At 35.7% G+C, this 11,704-nt stretch overlaps 2 protein-coding genes across 3 annotated transcripts in view; one reads left to right on the top strand and one right to left on the bottom strand.

Annotated features, from left to right (window-relative positions):
* Positions 1–1,471: 1,471 nt before the first annotated feature.
* Positions 1,472–5,665, top strand: kcnf1a (potassium voltage-gated channel, subfamily F, member 1a). Of its 2 annotated transcripts, XM_021468440.3 has the most exons (2): positions 1,472–1,781; positions 3,230–5,665. In XM_021468440.3, exon 2 carries the CDS (start codon positions 3,242–3,244, stop codon positions 4,724–4,726), a length of 1,485 nt encoding a protein of 494 aa, XP_021324115.1. In that variant the 5' UTR covers positions 1,472–1,781; positions 3,230–3,241; the 3' UTR covers positions 4,727–5,665. The 2 variants fall into 2 exon arrangements, with proteins under 2 accessions (XP_021324115.1, NP_001076280.1); NM_001082811.1 differs by lacking the exon at positions 1,472–1,781 and having other exon boundaries at positions 3,242–4,726.
* Positions 5,666–6,421: 756 nt separating this feature from the next.
* The window catches only part of LOC137488592 (rho-associated protein kinase 2-like), a 21,953-nt gene continuing 16,670 nt past the window's right edge, over positions 6,422–11,704 (bottom strand). The window contains exon 7 of the mRNA XM_073933900.1: positions 6,422–7,821. Coding sequence (XP_073790001.1) covers positions 7,714–7,821 — 108 coding nt within the window. The 3' untranslated portion in view covers positions 6,422–7,713. The remainder of the gene's footprint in view (positions 7,822–11,704) is intronic.

An 11,704-nucleotide genomic window follows, 5' to 3' on the forward strand; every position in this document is an offset into this window, starting at 1 on the left:
GTTAAAAACAAAAGAAAATATTTTGAAAAATGCTGGTCTGTTCCTACTGACATACAGTGCTCAGCTTAAATGACTACACCCCATTTTGAAAATGAATATTTTTCTCCATTTCTCAGTGAATATTATTTTATTAGGTATTATTTTTGTCTATTTGAACAAAATATATATATATATATTAAATAGATATATTTATTAAAATAATATTATAGTCACAGAACATGCTTCAAAATGGAAAGATAATACCATTTTAATCATGCTAAATATTGCAAAAAAAAAAAAATTGCATTTCAACAATTTTTTTTTGTTTGCTTCTCTTGATTTTTGGTATTTTTTTTACATTTTTGTTTAATATTTTTCCCTAGAATATAAATTTGGGCTAATCATTTTTGAACCATTATTGTTAGTTATTTTGTTAGACAAGCTCCAGATTTGGCTTCAGTACTGATTAAACTAATGTATATGCACAAATATAATATTGTAAAGCATCCTATAGAATATGGGGGAGTGTGCTCGTATGTGCTGCGCACTGTACATACTAGGAAAAGAATACTATGTTAGACAATGGTTACCAGTTTTCCACATCTTTTTGTATACAACAGAAGAAAGAAACTCCAGTAACTGAAAGTGGACATTTTGTGTGAACGATAACTTTAAAGTTTTTTAACACATAAAAATTTGGAAATAGTTATATAAAATTTTGAAAAGCAAGGCACTCTCATCAGACTGTTTGTTTTCTTTTTGAGCTTGTTGAAATCGTTCTAAGATAAAGACTGTTAAATGATTAAAAGTGTTTGATATCATTATTTTTTAATTGTTTTATTCATTTTATTTTAAGTGATCAGTCCAAGGTGCTGTTTAAAGACTATACTTTTCAGTCGTCTTTTCCTATGGGGTAATGCAGATTAAAAAAGAAAGCAAGAGTTAGTTGCTAACGAAAGTCTTCTTGTCCCAGTTCTATCTAATAATTTCGGTTTAATCAGGTGCCACATCTTGCTGTCCACTATTCATCTCTAGAGGGAGACATTTCAACATTAATTGGCGTCAGGGGCAAATAAGTTCTTTGAGGTGCTGTCTGCATCACCAATCCTTGTGTGACGGCTATTTCTACTTTATTCATATTAGCAGTGTTTGACCAAATAAATATATTTTTCACTGGAAACATTACCCTTGAAATAATATAAAAAGTACGAGCATAAAAAGTTGAACAATGTGTAAGTGCCATAAAATCGAAGGTCCATTTTTTTAAAATGTGCCCCTATCAATTTAATCTCTTCAAGAGTTTAGGTTTTACGACTCTGTGAGTTGCAGCCTGTTCCTGGTCCTTCAATCTGCAAACATAAATTATGAGTTGTCCCCCTCCCATCATCACGCCCGTTCCGGCACACACACACACTCTCTCTCTCTCTCTCTCTCTCTCTCTCTCTCTCTCTCTCTCTCTCCTTATTTCTGCTCCTCTTTTACTGTCGGGTTTATTCTTCTCTCAATCGGACATCATGCAACTGAAGCTTTTTAGACTTTCTGTACAGTTTGACCCAAATATAAGCAGGTTTTATCTCAGCTAAAATGGTACTTTGCTTCAATAATAATCTTTAGCGCTATTTTTATTAACGCAACAACAAGACGTTGCGATTTAAATTAAGTAAGATAAATTAACATAAATATGGAATCATTAAGGGAAGCATACATTTTGCACGCTTTCGGATTTATTCTGCTCTCAACACGGACATCCTGCAGCTGAAGTCAAGAAGTCCGAGACTTTCTTTACAGTTCTCTAAATACAAGTAAGTTTGATCATATCTGACGCTCTGCATGAAATATAATGTTCATATATTCATTTCTGACATTTCAGATTAAAGATTAACCTATTTCATTCTATAGTTTAACATTAGTTTTTATCCTTAATTTAGTCATAACAGTACGTTTACAATTAAAATACAAATTATTTATTTATTTTAAATTAAACAATTATAATAGCATGTCATATAATAAGGCTCGTTTTCAAGGTAGAAAATAAAGGCTTAGGCTATTTTTCAAATGTCAAATGGGGCAAGTAGCCAGGGGGATACGGTTGCTTCGAAAGACCCACCCCCTCTGACAAAGTCCAGAAATTGGCCCCTCTATGAGCTATTAGGCTAATAGGGCCCCTATTGGTCCCATTTCTGACAGTATGCCATCATGAATTGTGAAAATAACCGATAAAGGAAGGCTTTAAGACAAATAAAAATTTTAATTCTAATTGTCCAAAAGGTTTGTGGGGATTTTTCTTTAAGCTATTGACAGATTAATTTGGGTTTAATATTGAAGAAAAACAATCTCTTAATTTAACTTTTTGTATAAACCTCATTTTATTTATTGGAAGTTTTTTTTGTACTTAAATGTAAATATAGTCAATGTAAGCAAAATTTTGTTTTTTAAACGAGAATTAGATCTGTACTTAAAAAACATCACAGAGTCTCACAACAAGAAAACAATGAAAACTTAGAAAACATGTGCTTTATTTAATATTCTGCATTAATTTGTATAATTTGTATGTGCCCTTTCTTATTTATTTATTGTTTCTTATTTTTTTCTCATTGTCTTTCTTCTGCTTTATTATATTTCTTAAAAACTGCCATATTTCTTTAAATTTGCCACGTTGTTGCAAAAAAGTAATATTTGTATTGTATGTACTATACTTCTATCTGTTTGTATTTTTATGTTGTAATTGCCTGTAGTTATTAAAATAAAAAGGTATAATAATAATTCAAAATTACACATTCTGACTGAGGAAATGAGCTGGCCAGTTCATAATTTATTCTTACTACTTTATTTTACATTTTTATTTCAATATTCTACTCTCAAACCATTATTCATAAAATTGTAATAACTTGCAGCCTAAATGCACATTTTTAAATAAACACTTTGTGGTCAAATATTATGACAAGTTTTAATGCAGCAAAGATTAGTGCTAAAGATGTCACTAAACTGTAGTATTTGATCATTATACTTGAATAGAAATTGAGCAGAATAACTGTAAAAAGCTCCACTTATTGAGAAAGTTACCCCTTTCTGGCTAGGGGCCTGGTTATTAAATAACCTATGTAAAACTGATTCTCTGAAATTCACCTAGTGAATGTCTAAACCAATTTCCCTCAATATTAAACTACTATTCATAGACTTTTTACAACCGAGTTATGATCCTCAATATGAAAGCTGTTCTTTTGCTTTTTTGTGAAACTCTGAATTGCAGCTATCAGATGACATGTGGGAGTTCCCGAGGACTCGTTACGCGGATTGTAACGGCTCAGAAGCGAGCGAGGAGACGGAGATTTCTGTGAATATCGGAGGTGTCAAGCACACTCTCTACGGGGACGTGCTGAACCGATATCCCGAGACGCGTTTGGCGGAGCTGCTGAACCGAGTCTCTGATTCCGCAGAAGATCTCTCCGGGCTCTGCGATGACTACGACGACTTAAAACGGGAGTTTTACTTCGACAGAGACCCAAAGGCATTTAAATGCATCCTAGAGCTGTACTACTACGGAGAGATTCACATGAAACGAGGAATCTGTCCCATGTGCTTCATGAAAGAGATGGACTACTGGGGAATCGACGAGGACTATCTGGATGAATGCTGCAGATGTAGTTTAAATGAGGTGGAAACCGAGCTGGCGGAAATAGCAGAGAAAGTCAAGACCATCCTGGATGACCTGGAGGATGATGATGATGATGATGATGCGAGGGTCAGCAGAAGCCAGAGGTGCCAGACCTTCCTGTGGAAGCTCATGGAGAAACCGGAGTCCTCTGTCGCAGCGCGCGTGATCGCGGTGGTGTCGTTCGTGTTCATCCTGCTGTCCTCTGTGGTCATGTGCGTTGGCACCATTCCGGAGCTGCAGGTGCAAGATGATGAGGGTCACCTCACGGAGCACCCGACCCTCGAGGCCATCGAGACGGCCTGCATCATCTGGTTCACAGTGGAATACGTTTTGCGCCTCGCGTCCTCTTCAAGCAAATTGCACTTTGTGTTTTCCTTCCTGAACATAATCGACTTCCTCGCCATCATGCCTTTTTATGTAGTGCTGATTCTTACGCATTTGGGCACTGCTATGATGGAGCTCGCCAATGTGCAACAGGCGGTGCAGGCTCTGCGCATCATGCGTATCGCGCGCATCTTCAAACTCGCGCGCCACTCGTCAGGTCTACAAACGTTAACGTTCGCGCTCAAAAGCAGCCTGAAAGAGCTGGGTCTGCTGCTCATGTATATGAGTGTGGGGATTTTTCTGTTCTCCGCGCTGGGTTACACGATGGAGCAGAGCCACCCAGAGACCATGTTCACCAGCATCCCGCAGTCCTTCTGGTGGGCCATTATTACTATGACTACTGTGGGATATGGAGACATCTATCCTAAAACCACGCTGGGCAGATGTAACGCAGCGGTCAGTTTCTTGTGTGGCGTGATAGCCATCGCGTTGCCGATCCACCCGATTATCAACAACTTCGTCATCGTGTACAGTAAACAGCGCGTGCTCGAGACCGCAGCCAAGCACGAGATTGAGCTCATGGCGTTACGCGCGAGGGAGGAGGCGCAGGAGTGTCCGGAGGCTGAGAGAAGAGCGGCTTCAGTTGACAGCAGCTCGATGTGGGACAGTGCAGCTGTGAGCGCCTCTCAGAGTGACTCCTTCATCCCTTTACTCGGTGAGACAGCCACGGTGTCCAAAAACCAACGTGCCCAAAAATGCAACAACTAGAGGGATTTACTTATAATTACGAACAGTTTACTTTGATGCTTAGAAACCGAAATCAATAATAGGTCTATGTAAACGCGTGCTTGTCCATCCATCCATCCATCCATCCATCCATCCATCCATCCATCCATCCATCCATCCATCCATCCATCCATCCATCCATCCATCCATCCATCCATCCATCTATCTATCTATCTATCTATCTATCTATCTATCTATCTATCTATCTATCTATCTATCTATCTATCTATCTATCTATCTATCTATCTTTAGTTGACCTCAGCTCAACAACCAATCTACTATTTTGAAGCATAACTCAGCTAAAAATGTAATTAGCTGTTAAAGGAATAGTTTATCCAAAAATTTAAATCTGTGATCATTTACTCACCCTTCACCTTTACCAAACCAGTTTGATGATTTGTTATCTGTTGAATACAAAAGAAGTTATTTTTAAGAATGTTGGAAATCTGTAACCATTCACTTAGTTAGTCACATAGTTTTACAATGTGTGTGAATAGTTTCAAACATTCCTTAAAATGTCTTCTTTTTTTTTTTTTTGCTTAACGGAACAAAAAATGTGAACAAATGAAGAGTAAATGATGACAGATTTTTCATTGTTTGATGAACTATTCCTTTCGTTTACTCCCCCTCAGGCTTTCCAAGATTTGGGTGTTTTTTTCTTTTGCATTTAACGGACATCAAAGAAGGTTTTTAGCAGAAGCTGTGGTCCTTAATGGTTTGGAAAATGGTAATAGATGACTCTGAGAGTCAAACAAATAACAAGCAAAACAGTTTTCAAACTTGTGGCTCCCGTGAAGGGATAATGTTTAGCCTCTGCAGGAACCCTACATTTTGAAAGGCATGAGGGGGTGTAAATTAACAGCAAATTTACAATTTGGATGAATTATCTGAAATAAAAACACAATTTCAATATGAACAAAATATCTCCGTTTGAGGTTTGTAGTCTAAAAAGAATGCTTAGTATAAGATGCACTACTTATATAGACTGTTTTCCCATTTAAAAATAATGATTTAAAATCAGTTAAAGGGTCCATATATATATATATATATATATATATATATATATATATATATATATATATATATATATATATATATATATATATATATATATATATGTGTGTGTGTGTGTGTGTGTGTGTGTGTGTGTGTGTGTTTTAAGGAACAATAAACAATTAAAACATTTCAGAAGAAAGAGTACAAATAACCATATAACATGCATAACTGAAAATAAAATTACTTGTAAAATAAAATCTATCCACTTATCCACATTTAAGACCTCAAGACTCATGGTCTCTGAAGACGTCTTGCAGTAATGAGCATGTCAGACTAATCTCTTACAAGAATGAGCCTGAAGGAAGAAAAATGACTATTACTTTGTAATGCAATTAACGTACTGTGAAGCATACAAAAACATAACCTAATACATTTGTCTAACACCACAAACATATTTTTGAATGATTGTCTCTGTTTTACTTTTCTTTCTACTTAAAAATCCTCCTCCTCAGGTTCTGCTGGACAGCATTAAAAAACCCCAACTGGAACTATAATTTAGCCTGAGCAACAGCAATAGTTTAGAACTAGACAATAATTCATGTTTTTACTCAATCACAATACCAGTCATGGGTATATTTGTAGGAATAGTCTATAGATCAAATTTGATTTTTTTTTCGAGATTTGAGATTTTCTTTTCTTTTATGTCAAAAAAAAATAGTATAATCATTAAAACCCATGTTTAATTAAATCATTTTATTAATTTCATCCATTATTATATACCAAAGAGTAATTTTTGATTAGTGATATGAATTGCTAATAACTTCATTTGGTCAATCTGAAAAGGTGATTGTCCCAAAATGTTGATTTTTTGAACCTTCAAATCCAGGTTTTAAATAGTTCCATCTCGGCTGAATATTGTTCTTTCCTAATAAACCACACATCGAGGGATAGCTTATTTGTAACTCTGGACCACAACAAAGTCATAGGGTAAATTATCTGAAAACTGAATAAATAAACTTACTTTTCCCTGATGTGTGTTACACTCTCTGAAATAAAGGTACAAGAGCTGTCACTCGGGTGGTACCTTTTCTAAAGGTACACATTTGTACTTAAAGGGTCCATACTGGTACCTTAAAAGTAATTTTCATTATACCTGAAAATTTTAAGAGGAACACTTTAAGTACTATGTACCCTTGAGGGATTAATATGGACCTTTATGGTACAAATTTGTATCTTTCGAAAAGGAACCACCCCAGTGACAGCTCACATAGCTTTATTTCTGAGCGTGTAGGATTGGACAATATTGGGAGGAACAACTATTTGAAAATGTGTAATCTGAGATTTAAAAAAAAATATATGGAGAAAATCACCTTTTAAAGTTGTCCAAATTAAGTACTTAGGATATCATATTATTATTTTGTGTATTACAAAATATCTTCATGAAACATAATCTTTACTTAATATCCAAATGGTATTCAAGAAAAAAATCAATCATTTTAATATCATGTATTTTTGGTTATTGCCTTAAAAATATACATATGCAACATAAAAGTTTAACCTTATGATTTTGTCACAGGCCACATATTGATATCTAAAACTTTGCTACACGACTGCATCCATACATTTCTGCAATGACTCAAATGACTTTTTAATAAAGTCATCTGGAATGGCAAAGAAAGAGTTCTTACAGGACTCCCAGGGTTCATCAAGATTCTTTGGATTCATCTTTAATGCCTCCTCCTTCATCTTACCCCAGACACGCTTAATAATGTTCATGTCTGGTGAGTGGCCTGGCCAATCCTGGAGAATCTTGACCTTTTTTGCTTTAAGGAACTTTAATGTGGAGGCTGAAGTATGAGAAGGAGCGCTATCCTGCTGAAGATTTGCCTTCTTCTGGGGTTTATAATGTAATGGGCAGCACAAAAGTCCAGACACCTCAGGCTGTTGATGTTGCCATCTACTCTGCAGATCTCTCAAACGGCCCCATACAGAATGTAACCCCAAACCTTTCTTCCCCAAACTTGACTGATTTCTGTAAGAATCTTGGATCCATGTGGGTTCCAAAAAGTCTTCTGCAGTATCTGTGATGGTTAGGATGCAGTTCAACAGATGATTTATCGGAAAAATCTGCCTTCTCCCACTTTTCCAAATGATCTACTATAAGTCAAGTTATTATTTGTTGATCTAACAACTGAGATCGACAACAGGACCTTTGTCAGATAGTGGTATACATCTATGAAAATACATGTATACTACTTTATTTTTTCATCTCACCTGCCCATTAAACAACAGTGTGAACATCCACCCTCATCTTTTGGGATTTAAATGATGTGTCACTTGAGGGTTTGATTTTACCACAGTGTTTTGATCGTCCCTTGGGGTGTGATTCACTCATTTGTTGGCTCCTAAAAGACATGGGTGGACATGGCTGTGTGTGGGTGTTATTCATTCCATCTAAGTGAATTAATGCATTGAATGTGTTTGTGCCCACACGGAAAGCTCTTTGTGTTTGTTTGTGTATGTATGGCTGGACACTGAGATACGGCTCAGATCTGGCTTGTGGGTGGACAAAAGAGCAGCCGGTGCTAATAGCCAATAATCACTGACCCCACCAGCGCATCTAAATCAGCATCTGCAACATAAATAACAGCTAAATGCACCTCTATAACTCTTCCAAACCCCAAGGTTGTTGTTCAGATTTAGTTGAGCTAAAAGGAAAGCATCTGTTCTGTGCAGCTGACAGTGTCCAAAATCTAAATTGCACACGGATCAGTATTGAGTTACACACATTGCATTCAGAGCACACATTCAGACCCCCCTTACATCAGACACATTCTGGAACTTTAAAGCCCAACGCTTGTTGGCTTCTATAAATAACAAGGACAAATCAAGGATGATAGATAATGAGAATGAAAAAGAAAGATAATGCTTTAAAACAATCCTTCACCCAAAAATAATGTCTTGATTGTTCTTTCTTGTTATGTTGAACACAAAAGAAGATGTTTTGAAAAATGTTGAAAACAAATAACCATTTACACACATATATATATATATATATATATATATATATATATATATATATATATATATATATATATATATATATATATATATATATATATAAACAAAAAACATGCTAATTAATGGTTAACAATTTGAAATAAGTCAAGGTTAAGTAAATAATGACAGAATGTTTATATTTTGAAGGAACCACCCCTTTAAGAAATCATTTATTAACCGTGTTGTTTAAATGTTGTATAAATGATGTTTTTCAGACCAAAAAAATATATAAATAAAAGTCATAAATGACAATGAATAGTTACCAATATTAAAGGGATAGTTTATCCAAAAATGAAAACACACTCATCACCATTCCTGGTTCCAAACCCATGTTTAATTTTGCTTAAGAACACAAAAGAGAATATTTTGAAACATTTTAGAAACTGGTAAGTCAGGTTTCCAACATTCTTCAAGATATCTTCTTTTGTGTTCAACAGAGTTTAGCAAATACATTTTCATTTTTGGATTAACTACACCTTTAAATGTTATATTAAAAGGATCTCAGAATAGTTCCAAGGGACATTTCTTAAATTCCAAATGTTATGGTGTTTACCAATAGGATAAATACACATTTCCGTAACACCAACATATTTTTGAAAGATCTACAAAATCAAATGATTGTCTCTGTTTTACTTTTTTCTCACTTAAAATCATTCTCCTCAGGAAGGTTACACTAGTTCTGCTGTACAGTATTTAAAAAAGCAGCAACTGATTGTCTGAATTACTAATTTAGCTTGAGCAACAGCAATAGTTCAGAACTAGACAAAATGGCATGTTTTAGTCTTAAGTACAGGTATTTGTAGGAATTCCTACAAACATCATTAGAATATTAATTAGAAACCATGTTCAAGGAAAGCATTTTATTAATCTCCTTTGATAATTAAACCTAAGATAAATTTTTGATTAGTGATATGCATGACAGAGAACTTAACTTGAACAACATTAAAAGGTGAATTTCCCAAAATTTTGATTTGAACACTGGAATTTCAAACAGTTCCATCTCAGCTGAATATTATGCCATCCTAAAAACCCACAAATCAATGCAAAGCTTATTTGTAACTCTAAACCACAAACAAGTCATGAGGGTCAATATTCTGCAATTGAGATTTATAAATCACTTGAAACTGAATAAATAAACTTACTTTCCACTGATGTATGGTTTGTTAGGATTGGACAATATTAGGAAGAGGAATAGCTACTTGAAAATGTGAAATCTGAGAGTTCAAAATACAATATGGAGAAAATCACCCTCAAAGTTGTCCAAATTAAGTACTTGGGATGAAGAGGATATTTTGAATTATTTTTGAATCTGGTAGTCATTGACATAATAGGAAAAAAATACTATGGAAGTCAGGTTTCCAACATTCTTCAAGATATCTTCTTTTGTGTTCAACAGAATTTAATAAATACATTTTCATTTTTGTTTAATGTTTTAAAAAGCAACACAGAATGGTTCTATGTCAGCGACATGTCATATATTCCAAATGTTATGGTGTTTAACCATATGATTTGTTGAAAGATTTATTGAAATATTATGTCGTAATAAACAAAACTCCTGACCTTGACTGTTGTTCTTCCATGCCAACAAAATACATTTTTAAAAACATTTTTTAATGCCACTGATGGTGCCATTCCACAAAGTGAAGTTTATTTATGAACTAATTTCTAGAGGATCATGTGCTTATGATTGTTTGCGGCCTGTCCCAATTTCAATTTACGATTCACCAATCAGACAATTCCTAAGCCACTATAAATACCTTAAGCTCCATATAACAGCCAGATTCGTTTTACAGAATCCCCCCTTCCACCCCTACTTCTCCTCCTTTCCTAGATGGGTGGCACGGTGGCCCAGTGGTTAGCACTGTTGCCTCACAAGAAGAACGTCACTGGTTGTAGTCCTTATTAAGCCAGCCGACGTTTCTGTGTGTAGTTTACGCATTCTCCCCATGCTTCGCTGGTTTTCTCCCAAAACATTAAAGTAATTGACTAATCAAAATTGGCGCCATAGACATGCTTCTAGTAGGTGGTTATCTCTTAAGAGCAATTACTATCTGTTTATTAGCTACTACAGCAGGGTTCTCGAGATCTACCTGAGCTCAAGCTCCCCTCTCGCCTTGCAAAGAACCGCGGGTTCAAGGATCTTATGAGCCCAGGGCTCTCTCCTGGGACAGCATGCCAAATAAGATTTATAATCAATCATCAGCTAAGTGAGAACTTTTGAAAAGATGTGAGTGGAAACAGTTCATTAGATTATTTAAATCGTATCGTAAATTTCCAAAGAATGGAAATTTACTCTGATACCGTCCCTGCCAACAATCAGCTCCTTTGAATTCCATGCAGTCACCATTATCCACCCCTTCTACATAAATGTGGTTGTCATCTACCGCCCACCAGGTAAATTAGGTCACTTCCTAGATGAACTGGATGTTCTTCTCTCATCTTTTTCTAATTTTGCCACTCCCTTATTGGTGCTAGGTGACTTCAACATTTACGTTGACAAACCGCAAGCTGCAGACTTTCAGACTCTGCTTGCCTCTTTTGACCTAAAAAGAGCACCTACTTCTGCTACCCACAAATCAGGTAATCAGCTAGACCTTATTTACACACGACACTGCTTCACTGATCAAACAATAGTAACTCCACTACAAATATCTGATCATTTCCTTCTGTCTCTCAACATCCACATTACTCCTGAGCCGCCACACACTCCAACACTGGTTACCTTTCGCAGAAACCTACGATCTCTCTCACCCAATAGACTATCCACCATTGTTTCAGACTCTCTTCCTCCATCTCGCAAACTCACTGCACTTGATTCGAACAGTGCCACTAATACACTCTGCTCCACACTAGCATCATGTCTAGACCGATTATGTCCTCTTGCATCCAGGCCAGCCCGTGCCA

This window comes from Danio rerio, chromosome 20, assembly GCF_049306965.1.
Source record: "Danio rerio strain Tuebingen ecotype United States chromosome 20, GRCz12tu, whole genome shotgun sequence".
Lineage (NCBI taxonomy): Eukaryota > Metazoa > Chordata > Actinopteri > Cypriniformes > Danionidae > Danio > Danio rerio.